The following is a 21,767-nucleotide window of genomic DNA, read 5'->3' on the forward strand; positions in this document are numbered from 1 at the left end:
AGGACAGCTTTTCCCCATTCATTTCTATTGACCAGCTCTAACTTCCGCCCGGCGAGACGCGAGTCCAACCGGAAACTGCCTCTGTGGCCCTCTCTACCCACTGTATCCTCTATGGTGCCTCCGCCAGCCTCCCTTCCGCACTTTCCGTCTCTATACGCTCCTGATCCTGTCACTCAATCTCCTTAAAGCGCTCTCGCTCTCTCGCTCTCTCCCAATCACGCCCTTCTTCTCCCCCTCCTACGTAGACCACATCCCCGCCCCCTTGTGCTTCCTCGAGCGCCGATTGGATGGCCCGCCTGACTCTCCTCCCCAACGCCCCACCTCCCGGCCGCTCAGGCGCAGGCGCGCTCTGCCTCTCGCCGTCGTCTTCGGCCGCTCGGAGGGGGTTGAGGCGCTGCTTGGTTCGGCGACGGCCGCGCCGAGTCTCGCCAGAGGGGCGCCGCCGCCATGTTCCGACGAAAGCTGACGGCCCTCGACTACCACAACCCGACCGGGTTCAACTGCCGAGGTAAGACGAAGCGGGCCGACCAGGCCGCAGCCCGGAGTCTTGTCTCGCCTCATTCGTGGCCGGTGTTGGGCCGGGCTATGCGCATGCGCGCTGCCCTTTTAGCTCCGCCCCCTGCCGTGGAGGCCACGCCCCTTCGCTGCCCAGATCCCTCCTGGGTCACTCCTGCCTCCCTACCTGGGTGTGTGTGGGTGTGTTTGGGTTCACACGTTACTTTGCCACGCGTGTTCTGTGCACGGAACAATGGATTAAAAACCAGCTGTCTTTTTTTTTTTTAAAAAAGAAACCGACTTAAATCAGGATTTAATTTCAAAAAATCGATTTTAAAAAAATTAAATAGTAAAAAAATTTCAATTTTTAAGTCTAAATTGTGATTTAAATCAATCAATCACACCCACCCTTGTGCACCGAAACTTTTTTTTTCTTAAGCAGTTTCAGGTTTTGCATATATAAATAAATATAGGGGGGGACGAGCTTGAAAAAGGCATCAGTTCTCGCTGGGTATTGATCTGGTTTGTTCCCGCTTTTGGAAAAGAATGTAGGGTGAAAATGGAAAGGGCCAGGGTGGTCCCAAAGATTACACGAAAGCAAGAAGAGAAGGTGATATCTGTAATTGGACAACTAATTTTTTAAAAAATAGCAAGCATTTGAGGGTGAAATCACCTTCCTGAGGCTCTAAGCGCACCCCTCCATGGATGGTGAACACAGAAGGAAGGAGATTTGGCCTAAACATGAGAGAAAACGTCCTGACAGTAGGAGTCGTTTGACAATAGAATGGGTTGCCTTGCAAATGGGGGGGAGGGTGACTCTCCTTCCTTAGAATTTTTTTAAACAGTGGACAAAATCCCTCTGCTTAGCACAGTAAATCACAGTCGAGTAGGCCTATTGCATCAATGCAGATTTTGGAACTCAGCTCTTTCATAACTTCCACTGATTCAAATGGGCCTACTTTTAACTGCAGGTTGCTCTGCTAAAGTAAGTCCTAATTAGACTACGTCCATTTGAATCCAGACTTTCTGGAGGAGTCAACTCCATTGATCCAGTGGGCCTACTCTGCTGTGATTTACTACTCTAAGCAACAGGAGACGTTGGCCATGGGTTGCGTGACCGTCTGTCAGGGGTGCGTGAACTCTGAAATTCCTGATTGATCAGGGATTGGACTCTGCAGTCTTTGAGTTTCCTTCCAGCACTACAGTTCAGTGGGTCACAGGAGTCCCCAGATGGCGGTGGTAGACAGCTTCTGTAAGTGAGCAGCCCATGAGAGGTTTAACATGGCCACCGTAATCCAGTCCTTGGCGTAGACATGGTTGAGAGAAAGTAAAAGCTAGTAACCATGCGTATTTCAGGGCGCGACTGGGAAGGGTTGTCAGGAAAAGACAGCTGAGCAGGCATGATGATTTATTTGCTTACTCAGTGAGGTGCGGGAAGGTGCCATTCTTGAACCTGGCTGCCGTTGATTTTGAGAGCGATTGTGCTAGACATCGTACAAAGAGGGCCACGGGGTTAGACTGCAGTCATATACATCCTTTTAAGTTACTCCAAAAAGTTGTCTCTCATATTGTGCAAGTTGAACCTGCTGTGCTTGGCATAAAGCTAGAACACGAATATTAAAGTAATAAACAATGCTATAATGTATAACAGATAAGGTAAAGGTAAAGCTGTTTCTTACATGTTTGGGTGGTTTGCTGTGTACTTTTGCACTTTAACTATATAATCCTTTGTGGCTTAAACCTTATTTGGACAGTTTTTCTCAATTTTAGTTGTATTGATCTATTCTCACAGATGAAACTGAATTCCGCAATTTCATAGTTTGGCTCGAAGACCAGAAGATCCGGCACTACAAAATTGAGGACCGGGGGAATTTAAGAAACATACACAGTGCTACAGAGTGGACAAAGTCATTTGAAAAGGTAGCGCTTCTTGAAACCTCACCTGTTTATAGGGTATTCTTGAAGGCTTTCACGGCCAAAATCCGAAGGTTGTTGTGGGTTTTCTGGGCTGTTTGGCTGTGTTCTTAAAGTTTTTCTTCCTAATGTTTTGCCAGTCTCTGTGGCCGGCATCTTCAGAGGACGGGAGTCAGAACTCTGTCTGTGCTCTGTTTTTAGTGTGTTTGGCTTCTGCTTCACAATCCCTATATGTTAAACACCGCAGTCTTAAAAGGGTTGTTGTTGAAATTCCAGAAGAAAGGCAGCTTAAAATAATTAGTGGCCAGAATATGTTCTGTATAAGTGCAGGGCAAAGGAACTGGGTATGTTACTATGGGAAAAGTCAACCTCAGGGAGGGGAAACTGTGGTAGATATTTATAAAATTAGGGATATTATTGAAGGAGTTGATTAGGGATAACTTGTTCTCGCAGATCCAGGGTAGTGGCAGCTGGTACTGCTTCAAAACACAAATAAGCTATGGCATTCTGTACAAAAGATGTCATTGTGTCCATTATTTTGGATAATTTTAAATTAGATTAGATTGATTTATGGCAAATAGCTCTGTCTGTCCTTCTGCGAACCACAGTCGCTCTCGGTGAAACTTTTCTTTTCAGAAAGAATGTGCCTTTGATGTCCTTCCCTCAAAGTGTGTCTGAAATGATAGCAGACTTATTTCTCCTAGTCAGAGATGTTTTGGTTGTTCATTTCCTGCTTCAGCAGGATGTTGGATCACATGACCTTTAAGCCTTGACCCAACTCCGGGCGGCAGTGGAAGACAGGAGGGCCTGGCGTGCTCTGGTTCATGGGGTCACGAAGAGCCGGACACGACTTAACGACTAAACAACAAGGTCTTTCCACCTCTATAGATTCTGATCTACAAGAGTAGAGGAAATGTCTCTGAAAGCTCCATGCTTGATGCCTCTTTTCCTCACAGAAGTAGTCAAAGAGATGACATGACTTTGCCAGAATTCTGATTTCTTCTGCGTTCTCTCTTAGGAAGTATACACTATTTTTGGCACCTTAGGAAATATGCCATATATAATGATTTATTTCTCTCCAAAATCTGGTCCTGTTTCCCCACATCTGTCAGTCACCCAGTTTAAAAGTTTACTCATCCCCAGGTACACAGGCAGCACATCATCCTTGCCATGTTGTTATGTATTTATTTATTTTATTAGATTTATACCCCACCCATCTAGACTAAAGGTCTACTCTGGGCAGCAGACAGACAGCAACAACCCTTTTATGTACCCTTTCTTGTCATAAATAAGCCTTTCTCCTTCCTTCGGCCACAGCCCATCCCAGCAGAATCTTGTTTCCATCCCTCAGGTTTCCAAGACTAATGAACTATTGAATGATTTTTTTGAGGTTGAAAAAAAAATCAATCCCAGGTTTTTCTTCCATCCTCCCTATAGCAGCCCCATCTTGGGGGGGGGGGGAGGTCTTCCCCCATATTCTCTCTTTTCTTTTCTTTTTTTAAACAAGGGGAAAAGAATGGTTGTGAAGCATTCAGTTTCTGGGGTAGGAGAGAACAGCTAGCATGGCCCTCTTTGATCCAAAGGAGAAACGGTGGAGGGCTGAGCAACGTTCTAGAAGAGGGCTTCACAGAGGATGTCCAACTGGGAAGGAAGATTGGCATCCTAGAAGGGAAGACAGGCTAGGAAGATGGAGGACGTCGAGGGACCCTGCTGTGCCTGCTCCCACTTGATCTCTCAGGGATATCTGGCTGAAATGGGCTTGGAATAGAGATGGGCATGCACTGCTGGTTCGTTTCTCATCCAAACAGCTGTTCGGTGGCTCCCACCCGTGAAAACCCCACCTTGCGTGTGTAAAATTCTGGCCGCAACCAGAACCAAATGGGTGGCAACACTGGCTGTACTTTGCGCAGCACTGAGGCCGCGTTTGCACAGCTGTGCACCTGCGCCGCTTAGAGGGAACGTTGGTGGCCTCTGCCCTGCTTATGAGCTTCTCGGCACCCTCTCCTTCTCTTGGGGATGAGAGTCTTGCTTCGATTCTCCCAGATCCATGTTAAATCAATGTGATAAAGAAATACGTTGCTTTCCATTCTCACTAGTTCTGTCCTTCTGGAACTCTGATGAATTAAAAAGGAATTTGCCCGTCTTTCCGTTGAATTCGCCACGCACAAACAGTTTGACAATATGATCTAGTTCCTTCCTCCTTCTCATTGCTGTCGTGTGAAGTGAGTCAGCCTTCTTGTCCCTGTTCCCTGACGGCTGCCTGGGAGAAGAAACATGTTGTTTTATAAGCACCAGGGAGAAATTTCAAGCTCTGCATTTCCGAAATGCATTCTTTTTTGAAGTCAGGAGGGAGCCAGTGATAATCCTTGAGTGATGTGAGCACCAAAGAGCTCTTTGATGATGGATCGTGCTCCCACTTGCTTGTCAAGCCTTGGAAATAGCCTTGTGGGTTACTGATCAGCAACGTCTCCTGCTACAAGATTTTTTTTTTAAAAAAAATGAATGGAAGTGTTGGCAAGCCCAAAGGTGTGCTTTTGCACCCCTCTGTTTGGTTATAAAAATGGACGTGGTGGTGCTCGGGGTTAAACCACAGAAGCTTCTGTGCTGCAGTGTTGGAAGACCAGCCGTCGTAAGATCAAATCCACGCAACAGAGTGAGCTCCCGTCGCTTGTCCCAGCTGCTTGCCAACCTAGCCGTTCAAAAGCATGTAAAAATTTGAGTAGATAAGTAGGGACCACCTCGGTAGGAAGGTAACGGCGTTCCGTGTCTAGTCGCGCTGGCCACGTGACCACGGAAACTGTCTTTAGACAAACGCTGGATCTACGGCTTGGAAATGGGGATGAGCACCATGCCTTAGAGTCTGACACGACTGGACTAAATGTCAAGGGGAACCTTTACCTTTACCTATTTGGTTTAACGGAGAGGAAAAATCCCCCCAAGCATCCTTTGTTTTATTTATATCCTCCTCTCCTCTTCATGATTCCTTCGGGGGGTGGGGGTGGTTAGTGATTGTTTTATTCTGTGTTTTACTTGTGTTTCTAACATTGCTCTTATGGGCTTTAATGCATCTTTAATTCTTTTTAAATATTGTAATAATTTATTATTTAGCTTTTAACTTTGTTTCTTTTAATACTGTAAGCTGCCTTGGGTTCTTCAGGAGAAAGCTGGCCTATAAATATTTTAAATAAATAAATGATTGAACTTAAGGAGACACATGGAGTTGCTGCCCCATATATATATATTTTAGCTGCAGCAGTGTTATCACAGCTTCTGCATTCAGGCACATTTTCGTAGTAGATCTATACATTGAAAGGGTACAGAATGACAAATATTAGGTGTAATTGGCATGAAAGCCAAGAGACGTAGATCAGAACACAGATGGCAGCAGTCAGCTTTTATTTCTGAGTTAGAATTGTAAGTTAGAAGCTTAGAACTGCAAAGCTGGAAGGGACCCTATGGATCATCGAGTCCAGCCCCTGTCAGGGAGTCATAGCAAGGAATTGAACTCCCAGTCTCCAGCTTGGCAGCCAGATGCCTAAGCTGTCCAGCAGTTCTCTTCCCATCCACCACCCCAGAAGCTACTGGAAGACAAATATCAGTAGATTGTAAAGGTCCTGTCCCAGATAAGACCTGACCTGCAGCTATTCCTGGTTTTGTCTCCATAGTTCATTTCTAATGTTCTCGTTTACAGTACCTTAAAGATGTGAATTGTCCTTTCACCGTACAAGAACGGCAAGAGACCATTGACTGGCTTCTGGGATTGGCCGTTCGGCTTGAATATGGGGACAATGGTAAGTTTGGCTCCCTCCTTCCATCTTAAAAGGTGCTCAGTTATTCTGCTAGCAGTGGAGTCTGCGGTTAATTGTTGCCTCCGGGTTGCAAAGTGGTTCAATACCTCTTTATGCTGTTCCATGGGTCTTCGAGCTGAGACGTTCAGCTTGTTTAAAGCAGGCAGGCACGATTATACTAGGCATATGGCGTATGTGTGTCTCTGGTGTGTATTACTCTCACTGGCTTAGGCTACCCTTAACGTGACCAACTTGAAGCATAGACGATTTGGGCCTCCCTGCCTTAAAGGGACAAAACTGGAAAATACATGGCAACTTTAAAGACTTAGGCTGCGATTCTATATGCATTTATTTGGACATAAGCTTCACTAGGGCGTGATGCCACTTACTATAGTATAACCTTCCTTCTTTGGTCAGTTGCACAGAGGCTGCAGGATGATGTCAGGGAGTGATGTTTCTGCAAGGCAGGTTTACATCAGCAGCGAGCCACTGCCAGAAGCAGGAGAAGCCACACCTTCATGTTTCCTTGGAGAGTAGCAGGAAATCTGTCAGATTGCTGAGCTCTTGCACCCTGCCAGTCACAAGAAATCTTGCACCCCTTTCACTCTTGGTTATTGTACTGGACATGGGCTGACAGGGCTACCTTTCTGGAATATCATTCTTAAAGAATTTACTTAAAGTAAAGGTAAAAGTAGTAGTAGTAGTAAAAAAAAAAGTAGTAGTTTTTTAAAAAACCACCCCATAATGCTCAAAGCATTCTCTGTGCAGTTAACAATTTAATTCAATCATATGGTTACACATTCCACCACCACCACCCCAGTGGGCTGAGTACTTAATTTACCATCCTTAGAAGGATGGAAGGCTGAGTCATCTTTCAGCTGGCTACCTGAGTCCACTGGGATTGAACGCAGGCCCTGAGCAGAGTTTTGATCGCAGTACTGCAGTTGAACAACTGCATCATGGGACTCCTCTAGCAGAACTGCCATAATTTCTGTTGCCCTCTTTAAGTGTTTTTTTTTTAGTGATGTTTTTATTGGTGATTATTATGTAGTATAAATAAGAAAGAAGTAATAAAAAATGATTCTTAAAATGAAAGCAGGTGGCCATAATAAGATTTTTTTCTAGTTTATTTTTTTCACTGTATAATCTTGATCCCATTGAATTAGATGCATTTTATCATGATCATTGTAGGCAAAAGTAAAGAAACTTCCATTTAGAGACCCAAAAGATTGCTTCAAGGATTCGCTGTGGAATTGCTGCCAGTTAGCTTTATTCTAGCGCTCAGTCAGCAGTTTGGGATGTGAACGAATTAAACAAACAGGTCCAGGAACCTGTTTCTCAGATGGCCGCAGAGTGGCAGGAGACGTTCTGCCAGCACCTCCTCTGGCCTTCGTTTTTTTTGTGTTTGAGCAGCCCTTTATTGGTCTCCAGCACCATTAAGAAAACTTTTCCTTTCACCCATCCCGCGGCTACATCATCACCATCATTATTATCATTATCATTCGTATCAGTGATGGACGAGCATACAAAATGAAGCCTGTGGACAGTTCCGACAGCTGCTTTAGTTCTGTGCACAAGCTGTTCTCATAGAATAGAATAATGGTTTTATGCTAATTCCCTGGGACTTTCTTCCATTTTTAGCACATTCTTCATTGTCTGACCTGTTGTCATTCATGTCCAAAATGGCTTTTGTTTCAACAGCTGACAAGTATAAGGACTCCACGCCCGAGGGAGCTAAAAATGCAGACAATGCCGCCAAGAGCGCAGAACCCCTGATAAATCTGGATGGTGAGTGAAGAGGCAGCTCCCCCCCCCCCGCTTGCTGTACATCATTAGAGAGAACCTTTGGCTCTAAAGCAAGCACACTGGGAATTGCAAGCTGCTGTAACTGAATCTAACTTACCCGTGTGTGTGTGTGTGTTCTTTCCTGTAGTGAACAACCCTGACTTTAAGGCCGGAGTAATGGCGTTGGCAAACCTCCTTCAAATCCAGCGTCATGACGACTATGTGGTGATGCTCAAGGTCAGTGTCTTCCGGATGAGATTTTGTTCCTTGACAAACGTAGACTCGAATCCTTGTGAAAGCTTTTCAGGAGAACACATGTACGTAGTCACTGACTCCTCTCTGCACACATCCGAGTGTTGCTACGTATGCCAGCGAACATCTGCGTCAGCCTTGTAAGATTTGGACCAGGAGAGGGTGGAGAGAGGAAGACGGGCATTGCATTGTCCAGTCGCTACCTTCAGATGTAATGCCCTCCCACCCCCAGACTTTGCTGATTCTTGTCTATATGTAGAAATTTTTCCTTTTTTAAAGTTTTCTTTTTCATAAGTAGGTCTTTTCCCCTGTGTTATAAGGACACCTTTCTGTAACAGAATCTTTGATAACTGTCCCACACTCTAAACCAGTAGTCCCCAACCTTTTTGCCTCTACCGACCGGTTTAGTGGGGCGGGCGTCCATGTGTACATGCATGGGAGTGGCCGTACGTGCATCTGTGCAAGACGGGTCCTGGCAAGGCCGCGGACCGGGATGGGCTGGGGACCCCTGCTCTAAACTGTAAATTTTTCAGAAAAAGGACTTCTTTCCTCTATTTTTTCTGTGTGATTTGCTGCGTATTCTATTCCTGTGCACCCCACTGTTCTTAGAAGTGTTTACAGAACCTTCTCGGTTGGAGGAATCGGCTCGGCCTCCCCTGAACTGCTCTCTTCTCTCCCTTCCAGGCTATTCGCATCTTGGTTCAAGAGCGCTTGAGTCAGGAAGCCGTTGCAAAGGCAAATCAATCCAAAGAGGTAATGTCCCGGTTGGTTTCATTTTATTATTGCAAAGAGTTCCTTTCTCTCTATGGCTTTATGTAAAACTCGGCGCAGCTTTTTAAATTGGCCATTTGTGGCCTGAAGTTCCGTTTGCATGAGCGACCCTGGAAGAAGCCAAAGACTACAAACCCCTTTGGCAGTCACGCTTGGAAAAAGCTGCCGAGGAAAAAGGTCATCTTTCAGAAACAGACACAATATGGGACAGTTCCTTAAATAAAAAGTCCCCCCTTTTTTTCTTGATGACCCTAATAAGGGTCCTTTTTACTACCCGTGTGCCAGCTGGAGTAATGAATCAAAACTGGCAAAAGGCATCAAGAGGGAATCTGTTTTTAGGCACTCAGAAATTTGCTCAGGCATGCTGAAAGCGCATACCCTCTCCAGAGCAATCCAGCTAAATATATAATTCTGTAACTGAATGCAAGAATTTGCCTGAAGTAATAGCTTTGTGAAAATGATAGACTAGGGCGCAACACTCTTTATTCAGCGGAGAACAGGATGTCTCCTGAACATGTGGCAAATAGCCGAAAGTTGAGCACATTTAGGACAAATCATGGCCAGTTTCCTTAGAGACTGGGTCTCAAGATAGATAAAAAGTGGTACCAATACAAATTTTATTCTGGTCTAAAAAGCTCTGGAGATAAGCAAAACATTAAATAAAAATATTAATTTAGAAACAGCTGGTTTGGGACAGTTACAGCTCTCTTTTGTCTGTATAGTTAGCAAAAGTTAACTATCAAAAGTTCTAAAAGCTTGGTGTGTATCCTATATGCTGTCATTAAGCTGTATTGGAGGTTATGTATTTATTTTATTTTATTTATTTATTTATTCAATTTCTACCCCGCCCCTCTAGACAACGTCTACTTGGGGCGGCTTACAAAAATTAAAACAATGTAGAAAAATAACTAACATGATGCGATTATGATAATTAATATTATCCAGGATGGCAACATTAAGAACCAGAAAAAAGGGGGAAAAGAACTTAGGTGACTGGGGGGAAGGCCTGTCTGAATAACCATGTTTTTAGTTGGTTTTTGAACACACCCAGCGAGGGTGCCAGCCGAATTTCAGTGGGAAGTGTGTTCCACAGCCGAGGGGCAACTGCCGAGAAGGCCTGGTTTCTTGTTTTTTCCTTCCGGGCCTCCCTCGGCGTCAGTCGCCTCAGCCGTCCCTGCTGGCTATGTCGGGTGACTCGGGTAGATCTGGGTGGGAGGAGGCGATCTGCCAAATATTGAGGTCCCAAACCGTTTAGGGCTTTATATGTACTCATTAATATTTTGAAGTCAATGCGGAAACGAATAGGTAACCAGTGCAGCGCAGCCAGAGTGGGGGAGATGTGCTGATATTTTCTCACCCCACTAATAAGCCTGGCTGCTGCATTCTGGACCATCTGGAGTTTCCGCATGAGCCTCAAAGGCAGCCCCACGTAGAGTGCATTACAATGGTCTAGTCTCGAGATTACGAGCGCGTGGACTAGAGTAGTGAGGGCCCCCCCCATCAAGATATGGCCACAGCTGGGCAATCCGCCATAGATGAAAATAGGCGGAACGGACCACGGACGCCACCTGGGTTTCCATGGTTAGCGCCGGGTCCAGATGTATCCCCAAGCTGCGGACCTCACTCTTTGCGGCAAGGGTCGTCCCTCCAAAAGAAAGGGAGTCACCTATGCCGCTGACGGGAGGGCCACCCACCCTCAAGACCTCCGTCTTGTCCGGGTTCAGCCTCAATCCATTTGACTGCATCCATTCCAGTACGGTGTCCAGGCAGCGCTGAAGGGACTGGACGGCATCCACTGAAGTTGGAGTAAAAGAGATGTAGAGCTGTGTGTCATCAGCGTACTGGTGACACGATGCCCCACACCCTCTGATGACCCCGCCCAGCAGCCTCATGAAGATGTTAAACAGCATTGGGGAGATGATCGACCCCTGTGGAACCCCACAATTGAGACTCCACGGGGCCGAGACATTCTCCCCAATCTGCACTCTCTGGGGGCGGTCCTCCAGGAAGGAGCGGAGCCAGGCAAGTGCCAGGCCGCCGACTCCCAGCTCGGAGAGCCTCCCCAGGAGGATACCGTGGTCGACGGTATCAAAGGCAGCTGAGATGTCGAGGAGGACCAACAAGGACACATTGCCCCCATCGGCCTCCCTCAACAGGTCATCCAGCAGTGCGACCAGTGCCGTCTCTGTACCAGCCTGAAGCCCGACTGAAATGGGTCTAGAGCATTGGTTTCGTCTAAGAGCGCCTGAAGCTGGTCTGCCACCACCCTCTCAACCACTTTGCTGAGGAAGGACACACTGGCGACGGGCCTATAATTGCCAATTTCATCCGCCGCCAGATTTGGTTTCTTCCTGATGGGCCTAATGAGTGTCTCCTTGAGGGCAAGGGGTACCTTGCCCTCCTGGAGAGACCCATTAATTATTGCAGTGGCCCATTCAGTTGTTACCGGCCTGGCTGCTTTGATTAGGGTCGAGAGAAGAGGTGGTGGCCCGACAGCGATCAAGCGCCTTGTCTACCAGCTCTGATGTTACAGGCTGAAAAGAATCGAGAATTACCGGGCAGGACGGAGCGCTGGACATCTCTGCTCGATCCATTGTATTTAAAAAAGGCGAAAGGTCACGGCGGATGGCCTCCACTTTAGATTTAAAAAACGCTGCAAATTGGTCAGGTGAGACGATAGAAGGAGGCCCTTCACCCTGGCCAATTCCGGATAGATCGCGAACTATACGGAAAAGTTCCGCCTTTATGTGCATGTTTATTAATATTTTATATTAACTATATAGACAAGAACAAAGAGCCATTAACTGTCCAAGCCAGCTATTTCTAAATTAATACATTTTAATTTAATTTTTGCTTAGCTTACTGGAGAAGGCCACCACCGAAACGTGTTGAGCTTGAGCTTTGATAAGAATAAAATTTGCATTGCTACCACTTTTTATAGATCTTGAGACTCAGTTTCCTTAGCTCCTATTCCCAAGAACAGCCCCTGGCACAGTAAATACCGTATAGGTCATATTTGTGTCGTAGCAGCCTAACAGAGCAGTGCTAACCAGGCATCCTTAGAGAATATGGGAATTACTCCTATGCACAGCTTTGCATTTTGACACGACCCTTCTAATGGTGCAGGTTTAACCTGTAGGCGTCAACAATGCCATTCACCTGTTCTACTGTGTCCCTCACCCCTGGGTTGAGAGGTTGGAAGCTGTTAAGACGCACTGTCACCGCTGCAGCTATTTAGGCTTGAGCAGAAGCACTGCAATTTCTTTCTGTATCCAAATCTCCTTAGAAGAGAGGCAGGAGGTGCCAACCCCATTCTCCATGCTGACCAGAGAGGGCTCATTCGCCTCTTGATTTTCTGAAAGCGAGAAGAGATCAGAAGCGATAGGGTGGAGAGCTTTTTCTGCTGTTGTCTTTTAAATGCCTTTTGCAAAACCATCGCTTGGAAAAGTTCCTTCTTTGGACTGCTCTTCCCAGATACCGGCACATTGTCATCCCCAAAACCTTTTTTCCCCAAGCTCTTAGCAAGACCTCAGTTTTTTCCAGCCGTGAAGGAAAATGCCCTGAAGTAGCAGCCGCGTAAGAATAAATGGCCCCCATTAACCCTACGGGTTGGGTTCCCTTCACCTTGGCTGAAGCTTCGTTTGGAGAGCAGGTGCTTCTGCAAAAGGCAAGGATACATCTCAGACCACCTGGGCCAACAGAGGAAAATCCTTGACTTCTCTGGGACACCCTGCTAGTAAGCCACCATGGGCTGTCCTCCCTCTTTCACAGGAAATGAACATGATACGGTGAACAACCAACGCACACTCTCCCCCCTCCCCACGGTGAACAGCCAACACACACTCTCCCCCCTCCCTTTCTGCAAGACTTGCAAAAGAAGGAAAGGGGCTTCTGGCTTAGCAAGCCATGTTGATTGAACCAGTGGACATCTTGCCAAAATATTTACCTGCTCTTTCTGACCCCCTGCAAAGGTCTCGGTAGGTTGCTCACGAGTTGTGTGTCTCTGACAGAGCTCTCCCAACAGTCATCTCACCGAGAGAAGGCCATTTTTGTGGTGCTCTTTGGATCAGAAAAGAAGGCACTCACTGGCTTCTCCCCTGCTCCTTCTTCTCGTCTGCAGACCTCTTCATGGGGACAAGATTCCATTCCAATTTCAGAAGACTCAAAAGGACCCCCCTTTTCACTCCTGTAACAGTTTGGGGAAGGTTTTTAAAAAGAAAGCAAAGGGGCTTCTACCCCCCACCCCCACCCCCCAATTGCTGTGCCATACAAAGTTAACATCCATTTCTTGTGGAGGTCCTCTTCACTTTCCAAGTGAACCAATTAGAATTGGAATTTAGGAGGAACGTGTCTCATCTTGCAGGTCAAACAGATCTCAGCATCTCTAGTTCCTTGGAACCCACCTAGGGCCTCTATACTCACAGACAGGGAAGAGGGCATTCATTTATTCTCCATCGTGCCCAAGGGTGGGACAAGAACCCATAGGTGGAAAATCGAGGGAGATTCAACCGGGAGATCAGGAGGAATTTCCTGATGGGGAGAACTGTGATGAAGCAGTGGAACACCTTGGCTCTCGAGGCAGTGGGTGCCCCATCATTGGAGGTTTCAGGAAAAGATTAGACAGGCATCTGTCCGGGAGGGTTGAGGTCCCCTGCCTTGGCCAGAGGGTCAGACTAGAAGACCTCCAAGGCCCCTTCCAACCCTACAACGCTTCTGTGATAGCAGTCTTTCCTTTATGCGCCCCATACATTTTCCTTAAAACTTTGAGGTTCTTTTGCAACTGCCTTTTTGTCCTGCGCCTTGTCTCCTGGAGGCGTGCACCGTGTTGCGGGTCACCACTGCCATGAGATGCCCTCTTTTCCCCTGGGGGGGGATTGGTTGGCCCAGACCCAGTATTTTGAGGCAACCCTCTGAAACCCTGGCTTTTCCACTTGGCTTTGGATACCATCTGGGACCGATTCTTCTAGGCCTTTTGGCCCTGTAGGCATGAGTGTGTTGAGTTGATGTATTTTATTTGAGTACTTGGGGACAAGGTACTTTAAAAGTACTGCTAAAAATTGAAAATGTGCCGTTACCATTTAAAAAATTGCAGGAGAGGAAATTACTAAAATCAAGAGAGAGAGGGCTCATAAGACTTAAAATCTTAAAAGGTTAAAAACTAGGAAGGGGGGGTTACTCTCAAAACCAGTTGAAAGCCAACAGACATTGGCTGGCATGAGATGCAGCTGCCCACTCGGACTGGGGACTTGATACATGTTCATGGCAGGTTGGGCTGCTCGCCTGGATGTCTGTAGGTCGCCTGTCCTATCGGAGGCGGCCATCCTTTGATGTGTCAGTTCTTGGGGATGCAACGTGGCGGCTGCATTCAGGCTCCCCTGGAGCTGCTGGTCGGCCCCTGAGCAGTCACAGTGCCAAACTGGGGATCCCTTCTGTCTGGCTCCCGCAGGGTTCTTCTCGTGTCCCTGCTGACGGAGGAGCTTACAGAATTAGCGGGAGTCACTGGAGTTTGATTAATGCCTCCTGTTTCTAATATACGAGGGTGCCTTTTCGGTGCTAAGCTGCCTCGGTCCTTTCTTTCTCAGGGTTTGCCGGTTGCCTTGGACAAGCACATTCTTGGCTTCGACACAGGAGGTAAGAGGGTTTCCTTGCCACCGTTCAGTGGGCTCTGGGGTGTGCAAGTCCGTCAAGCCCAAATGCAGACAGCGCCTCTCTGCTGCAGCGAAACTGTGGTCTTTGTTTTCTGCCCGGGAGAAAAGTCAGGGCCGCCTTCCAACGATGTGGTCCTGGCCACTGTAGTTGCACGAAGCAACTGTGTATGGTTTATTGCAAACAATTCCCCATATAATCCCTCAGTAGCCAGAATTCTCTTAGTGATGCCCCTAATGTAACTCAGTTAAGCTAGTCTCGGTAGTGAATGTCCACTAGGTAAGGGAGCTGTTGTAAGCCTTTGCTCTTGTGCTCCGGTTAGTTTGCGTGACTTGGTGAACAATAGTAAATGCTTACACCTGACTTCTTAATTGGTGATAGTTTGCCACTGACATTTGTGGCAGCTGAATTGCAGCGGAATAAATGCATATGAAGATTTCAGGCCAATGTGTTGTCAGTGGCTTCTGGATTTTAGTGAGAGTGCCGTCATCCGGGAGGCTTCAGGGCTGGCTGGGGGCGGAGACAGGCTCCTCATGGATCCATGTTGGATTTGTGATGGGACCAGCATCACGTCATCTGGAAAAACGTGACTCCCCAGAACAGTGGGTGCTTTGATCTGATGCACTTCTGTGTGGTTATTGGGAGCCATTCGGGTATCCTGGTCAATTTCGCCTCCAGCCCAATGCTGGACTGAGTTCTGGGCTCCAGACCAGGATTCCTCAGACTGCATATGACAATCCCCTCCAGAAGAGGTGGCATGAATAAGGAAGTCTCCCTGGAGACTGAAGATGTCTGGGTTCAAGTACCACAAGAAACGGTAGCCATTGTGTCTTTATCCAGGGGCTGTTGCACTATGGCTTCTGCTGTGCTGCCTTGGGAGATGTAGGGCAGAAAACATCAGGAGGGTCAAAATTGCCCACCCCTGGCCTGAGTTTTGTTCAACTGCCCAAGTTCTGTCCCGTGGCTTTCTGCGTCTTTGAGATCAGCCACTCGGATGCCCCTATGCCCATGTGTGTATGAGCCCGAGCGAGGAGGAAGCCGGCCCTTCTCGAAGGAGGAAGGACCCACATGCTGAGCTGGTGTTTCACCCAGTTTCACACACTGGGGGCCCCTGGATGCACTTAGCTTGGGTTTGCTTCCAGGGGTGTTCAGCTCTGCAGGAGGCCTTGCCAAACAGTTTACAAAGGGGGCAAGACTCGGAGGGCATCACAGGAGATTTGGTGGCTGCTTCAAAAGAACGGGAGGACTGAACTTGAGGCCTGTTTCTTTTCCCTTCCCCCCCCCCAAGATGCCGTTCTCAATGAAGCCGCTCAGATCCTCCGCCTGCTGCATATAGAAGAACTCCGCGAACTGCAGACCAAGATCAACGAAGCCATTGTGGCGGTCCAGGCCATCATCGCGGATCCAAAAACTGACCACAGACTGGGGAAAGTCGGGAGATGAACTGACAAAGAGCCGCCCTGCTCTTCCGTTGGGGCTGGCAGGAAAGGAGGGAGGGGACCCTTCTGAGCCCAGCATGCCATTCCGACAGGCTCCCGATATTTCCCGTGTTTGGAAAGAAAACAAGGCTGACTGCCCAGCGCAGCCTCTCGATGCCATTTTTCTTGACGTAAATAAAGCTTGGATTAAACAGATCCAAACTGTTATCCTTTTAGCAAAGCGGTTGCCAAATAACCATCGCAGCTCAATTCCCCCCGGTTGGTTGGTTGCAGGAATATATTACAAATTGAGTCAGTGAGTTGTGCCGTCCACCCCCCTTTTTTTTTTAAAAAAAAGGTTTTCTGAAATTTGGCATATCGTTCTCAACTTGCAAAGTTTTCAGTGTCATTTCCTTCATGTTCTTCATTTCAAGGCCAGGAAAGGCTCTAGAAGAGCTGTCAAAGGAAACAAAGGTGAAGTGGCCCAACCATGCAAAAAAAAAAAAACTCTGATTTTTGTTTATTTAATTTATTGAATAGTGTAAAAAAAACATGAGAAGTTACAGATAGATTTTGGCACACACACTTGATCAGACAGTCCCGCAACACTGGGGGGGGGGAGGGGCAAGGGGCTGCTGCTAAGGGAAAATCAATTTGAACCCAGCCTGAATCATATTAGCAGATTCTCTTATAAATACTAAAAGGGCATGCAGTGAGGCAGAAGCATTGTGTCGCATTTTCCAGAACATCTTTAACAACTTTGTGTGGTTCCTAAATATAAACAAGGCACTCTTTCCACCATCTGATACAGCCAGAGCTTTTACCCTGATCCAGTAAGGCACAATGGCAGGAGACCTGACCGATCATTTCCTGATTTCCCTTCCTTCTTCACTGTTTTTAAGTGTATAGAACCTCTTGCGTTCCCCAATAAAATAACAATGGAGTAAGGATACGTTTATACAGTCCTATTTTCTTTTTGCAAAGGAGCTTCCATCAGCAAAATGAGCAGGATTTAGCCCACATCATCCATAGCACCATTTCTTCTTGGCAATATATAAAAAAATCCATTTTATAAAAATAAAAATACAGTAGTAAAGATCTGAGGTATAACTTAAGAATACTGGATAATTTTGCTCTAAGTTAAACCACTGGATTCCCTTCAGTACAAGTCGCCGGTGGTCCTGATGTAGCTGGAGGGATCATTTTCACTATATACAGTATCAGGATCCGTCTTCCGGGACCTTTCGCTCTCCTCCCCTTGGGTCGCACAGCAGGTACCTTATTTCCTTCCTGCTGAAAAGACAAACGAACATTTTATGCAAAAGTTGTTATATTTAATCTGTGATGCAGATTCTCCCCCCCCCCAAAAAAAAACTTGCAGTCATTAGCAGGGAAGATGGGGAACTCCTTCCAGACTCTTGAATTCCTGATGTGCCCCAAACTTTGGTGCAGTTTTTTCAGTGGTGTCAAGAGTCTTGTTTCCACATCCAATTTTATCCTGTTGCTGCAGCTTGGCAAGCGACAGAGCATTTAGGCTGCTTCTGTTGTGAACAGAATATTCAGCTTAAACTCTTTGCCTGACACCGGTGGAAATGGATGGCTTTGGGAAAAACCACTGAAAAGGACTGGGAATATTCTTCCCAGAAGCAAAAGGGTTAGGGCAAAATGTCACACCTTCCAACCTTCCCACCCTCTGCTATTTTTGGTGATGCTGTCGTTCTCACCTCCTGGACAGTACGGGTGAACGACGGTTATTCCGTAGAGATGAGTCCGCTGTTCTGGAAGGTATTCGCCTGTGAAATCACCACTGTCTTTGTTGACAGCTATAACACCGTCCCTGTGCAAGGATTCAAAGGGAGAAAGAAATGCTTTCGCCCAATGCAACACCTTTTGTTTATGTGCTGTTCTGATCTCCAGGATGGCAGAATAAGGAACGTGAACGCTAGTGTTAGTTCTCCCTGTTCTGATTTAAGATAAGCGGAGGAGCAAAAAGATTAAATTTCTCTGCATTGGGACGTTGGCTTGGGCATGTTGTGAGAATGGCTGATGGTCGGATTCCAAAAGATCTCCTGGATGGAGAATGAGTGCAGGGAAATTGCCCCAGAGGGAGACCACAGCTGCGATACAAGGATATTATCTGCAAGCGGGATCTGAAGGCCTTAGGAATGGACTTCCACAGATGGGAAACCTTGACCTCTGAGCGTTCAGCTGGGAGGCAGGCGGTGCATCCCAATTTGAAGAGACCCTTGTCCAGCAGGCCGAGGCCAAGAGGCCGCCACAAAAGCAGCAAAATCAGGGAGCTGGATTGTATTTGTCTTCAGCGTGGAAGGGATTGTCACGCTCGAATTGGCCTTCTCAGCTGAAGTCCTCAGCTCAGGACTTGCTGTTCCAAGTCCTTCATACAGAGCACGTGACCATCATCTCTCGAGACTGAAGGATGCCTAATCCTAAACGGCTGGAGCCAACCGCAGGCTCAACAGTCCATCAACAGGTGGGAGAGGTCCATAGCAACGCCTTCTGTCCTTTTAAAGAACATAGGAATGGCTGTAACGGAAGGGTTGCAACCGAGACGTCAACTACCAAAACACCCCAAACACCAGAAAAATGAGTGTTCTTCAAGAGCTGAATCTAAAATCTGCCATTTTTCATATTTGAGAGAAAAACCCACCTTGGGGTAATTTTTTCCCCCCAGATTTGAAACGTTTGCCGATCGCCCGTCACCACCCTCCCAGCAAACCTTGAGAAACAGTGGGATACATGAGATTCCTGTCACACCGTTTTGGACAGCCAAAAAGGTTCTCCGGACCTTACCTTCTCCAGTCTGTGTGGTAGAAGTGGTTGGCGTAGCTGACGATGCTGAAGGGGTAGTTGAGGTTATGCTGAACGACACGCCTTCCTGTCCCGTTGGGCAAGGCACACTCCAGTTTCTTGGTTCCTTGGCCAAACAGAGACACTTAAATCAGGGGAAAGCCGACCACTAGCCTATTCCATGGTCGTCTGACTTCAAGTGTATCACTCTAGCCTGGAGAGTTTTTAAAAATTTTTCCTGGTCTGCGGGTGATGGAGAATTGGATGCCGATAAAGTCCACCCCAATAAATTAATTGCACACTGTCAAGTTGAATCTGATGGGTGGTGACTGACCCTTTCCAGAGTTTTCTAGATACAGGGTGCCTCGCATAGCGACGTTAATCGGTGCAGCAAAAATCACTGGAAAGCGATTTTGTTGCTAAGCGATTTTAAACAGCCCATAGGAATGCATTAAAATCCCTTCAATGCATTCCTATGGGCTTAAAACTGACCTTTAAGCAAAGATCCTCCATGTGGTGGCCATTTTTGCTGCCCGGTAAGCGAGGAATCTGTCCCTAAACACAGCGGGCGGCCATTTCTTTTACCTGGCAGCCATTTTGGAACCACGGATCAGCTGGGGGAAAATCATCGTTTTGCGATAATTGGTAAGCGAAACAGGGTACCGATCATTGCAAAGCGATTTTTTCCCATTTAAAACATCGCAATGCGATCGCAAAAAGTTTGTCAGTATGCGATTTCGTTGTTAAACGGGGCGCCCGTTAAGCGAGGCACCACTGTATAGACTACTCAGAAGTGGTTTACTTTTTCCTCCTGCTGGTGGTGCTCTGGGGCCGTTCTGCAGCTTACCCAGGGCTACACAGGCTGGAGTACCCCCTGCAAGGTAGAGTGGGGAATCTTGAACCAGCAACCCAACTCACTGTCCTCTCAAGCCGCGTCTGCTTTCTTTGCACACGGCGGTCTGCAGAGGTGGATCCTAAGAAAGGGGCCTGTTAGGAGGCCACACAGTGACAGTACAGGAACTACCTCTGTGGGTCGAGAGCACGCCTGCCCTCTGAGGTCCCTGGTGAAGCTTTCGCCATCCCTTCAACTAGGGAAGAAAGGGGGCAGGACCTGCAGTCACCCACTAGTGCAAAGGTGGTGTCAAAGCTCCCTCCCACATCAAGAGAGCCTTGTGTGTCCTCAACATTTCACAGGCTTCTATCGCAGAGACATGGCAGAAGCATAACATTGATGAGACGGACGGGGCCATGTTTTTGGAAGGGTGTGTGTGCAAAAGGAAAGGATTAAAAATGCAGTTTGGGGAGTAGCAGGGCACCCCAGTGGGGTCACAAAAATGACAAAAATGTCCAGTTTGCCCCTCCTTCAAATTAGGAGATCAATCATGATGGGCATTTGCACATAGATGCTAATGAAAAAGCGTCTGTCTCCATCATGGCTCCAAGACTGTGAAACCTAGCCGCTTGAAATCTATATCAGGAAAAAACTCTGAACTGATAGATCAGTACCACAATGGAACCAGTGATCTCGTAAGGTGGTGAGCCCTCCAACATTGGAGGCACTCAAGAGGAAACTGGACCACCCTCTATGTTCCTTTGGATTCTTGTCTTGAGCAGCGGGTGGGACTAGATGGCCTTAGAGGCCCCTTCCAACTCCTTTACTCTATGATTCTCTGCAATTCTTTTCTCCTTCACCCACCAACAGAGAGGAAAATTAAACCAACCTCAAGGGGCCTTATTTTCCAGCTTAAAGCGCTTACTTTGTATGGTGGACCCTGACTGCTTTCTCTCCACCACTAGCCAAGACTGTGGGGTGTGTTAACGGCCACCATCTCTCACTGAGTTACCCTCTGCAATTCACTTTGAGACACACACACCCCTAACAAAAGGGGCCAAAGCAGAGAAGGGCGAGATCCCACCACTTCTGTTTCTGCTGGCGAAGAGAGGGGTTTAAAAGCCCTTCGGAGAAAGAGAGATCATAAACTAACCCTAACCAAACTGGCGTTCGAGGTTCTTGCCCGATCAAAACCTGGCCGGTAGTTGCCAACCAGCTGAATCCCTCTGGCAGGACAGATCTTAAAGAATGGCATTGGGCATAAATTGATGTGATGGAAGAAACCGGCCACCCACACCCACACATCTTCTATGCATAAACACTACCTCACCTGCATCCGCCCAACAAATCAGTTTGGAAAAGGGGTCAAAAGTTAAGCCGTTGGGCAGTCCAATGTCCTGGCTGATCAAAATCCTCCTGTTTTCTCCAGTCACTGTGGACATCTCGATTTTGGGAGCTTCACGATTCCAGTCTGTCCAGTAAAGGTTCCTTAAAAGACAACCAGGGAGTAAACAAAAGCTAGCTGTGTGGTTTAAAGCAGGTAAGCCAACAAAGGGAGAATGCTAGAGATACAAAATGAATGACATACTGCCATCACCAAAGCCAGACTGCTTTCTTATCCTCCGTCTAGTGGAGGCAGGTGGTTCCGATTTCAGAGGGCCAGTGAATCCACTCCAGGTTTTATTCTGCAGTTTACAGAGGATATCGAAAGTGCTAAACTATCTGTAAAATGGGTTCAGTACTTTGGACAACTCCAGCAAAGTGTCAAATAAAACCCGGACTCACAGCACCTCCAAAACTGGACCTATCACCAAGACTATCTTACCTTCTGCTAAAATTTTCTGCTGCTGTCATTCTCTTCTACACAGTTCCCCAGCCGCTGCTAACTAGCAACGTCAAAGGATGTGTCTTTTTATTAACTGGTTTGCTCTTGACGCTTCATTTACAGTGGTGCCTCGCTTGACGAGGATAATCCGTTCTGTTGAAATCGCTGTTAAGCGAAATCCTCATCAAGCGAAATTAAAAAACCCATTGAAATGCATTGAAAACCGGTTCAAT

General features: G+C 47.1%; 2 protein-coding genes across 3 annotated transcripts in view; one reads left to right on the forward strand and one right to left on the reverse strand.

Moving 5' to 3' along the window:
* The first annotated feature begins 327 nt into the window (after positions 1–327).
* On the forward strand, positions 328–16,285 carry RTRAF (RNA transcription, translation and transport factor). Its single transcript, XM_020814773.3, has 8 exons — positions 328–508; positions 2,288–2,415; positions 6,101–6,200; positions 7,899–7,985; positions 8,131–8,219; positions 8,919–8,987; positions 14,588–14,636; positions 15,940–16,285. Exons 1-8 carry the CDS (start codon positions 448–450, stop codon positions 16,092–16,094), a joined length of 738 nt encoding a protein of 245 aa, XP_020670432.2. The 5' UTR covers positions 328–447; the 3' UTR covers positions 16,095–16,285.
* Positions 16,286–16,582: 297 nt separating this feature from the next.
* Positions 16,583–21,767, reverse strand: part of NID2 (nidogen 2) — a 72,969-nt gene continuing 67,784 nt past the window's right edge. The window contains exons 18-21 of one of the 2 annotated variants that reach the window (XM_072986873.2): positions 21,040–21,197; positions 18,881–19,004; positions 17,794–17,906; positions 16,583–17,359 (exon numbers count right to left, since the gene is read on the reverse strand). In XM_072986873.2, the coding sequence (XP_072842974.2) occupies positions 17,349–17,359; positions 17,794–17,906; positions 18,881–19,004; positions 21,040–21,197 (406 nt within the window). In that variant the 3' untranslated portion in view covers positions 16,583–17,348. Of the gene's footprint in view, positions 17,363–17,793; positions 17,907–18,880; positions 19,005–21,039; positions 21,198–21,767 lie in introns of both variants that reach the window. The other variant, XM_072986872.2, reaches the window with a different exon arrangement.

Source organism: Pogona vitticeps, chromosome 1 (genome assembly GCF_051106095.1).
Source record: "Pogona vitticeps strain Pit_001003342236 chromosome 1, PviZW2.1, whole genome shotgun sequence".
Classification (NCBI taxonomy): domain Eukaryota; kingdom Metazoa; phylum Chordata; class Lepidosauria; order Squamata; family Agamidae; genus Pogona; species Pogona vitticeps.

Bases quoted from the DNA above. Each gene is read 5' to 3' on its own strand.
- RTRAF (XM_020814773.3), top strand. From the start codon at position 448: ATGTTCCGACGAAAGCTGACGGCCCTCGACTACCACAACCCGACCGGG. The intron at 6,201-7,898 runs GTAAGTTTGGCT...TTGTTTCAACAG, and splicing joins GCTTGAATATGGGGACAATG to CTGACAAGTATAAGGACTCC. The intron at 8,220-8,918 runs GTCAGTGTCTTC...TCTCCCTTCCAG, and splicing joins ACTATGTGGTGATGCTCAAG to GCTATTCGCATCTTGGTTCA.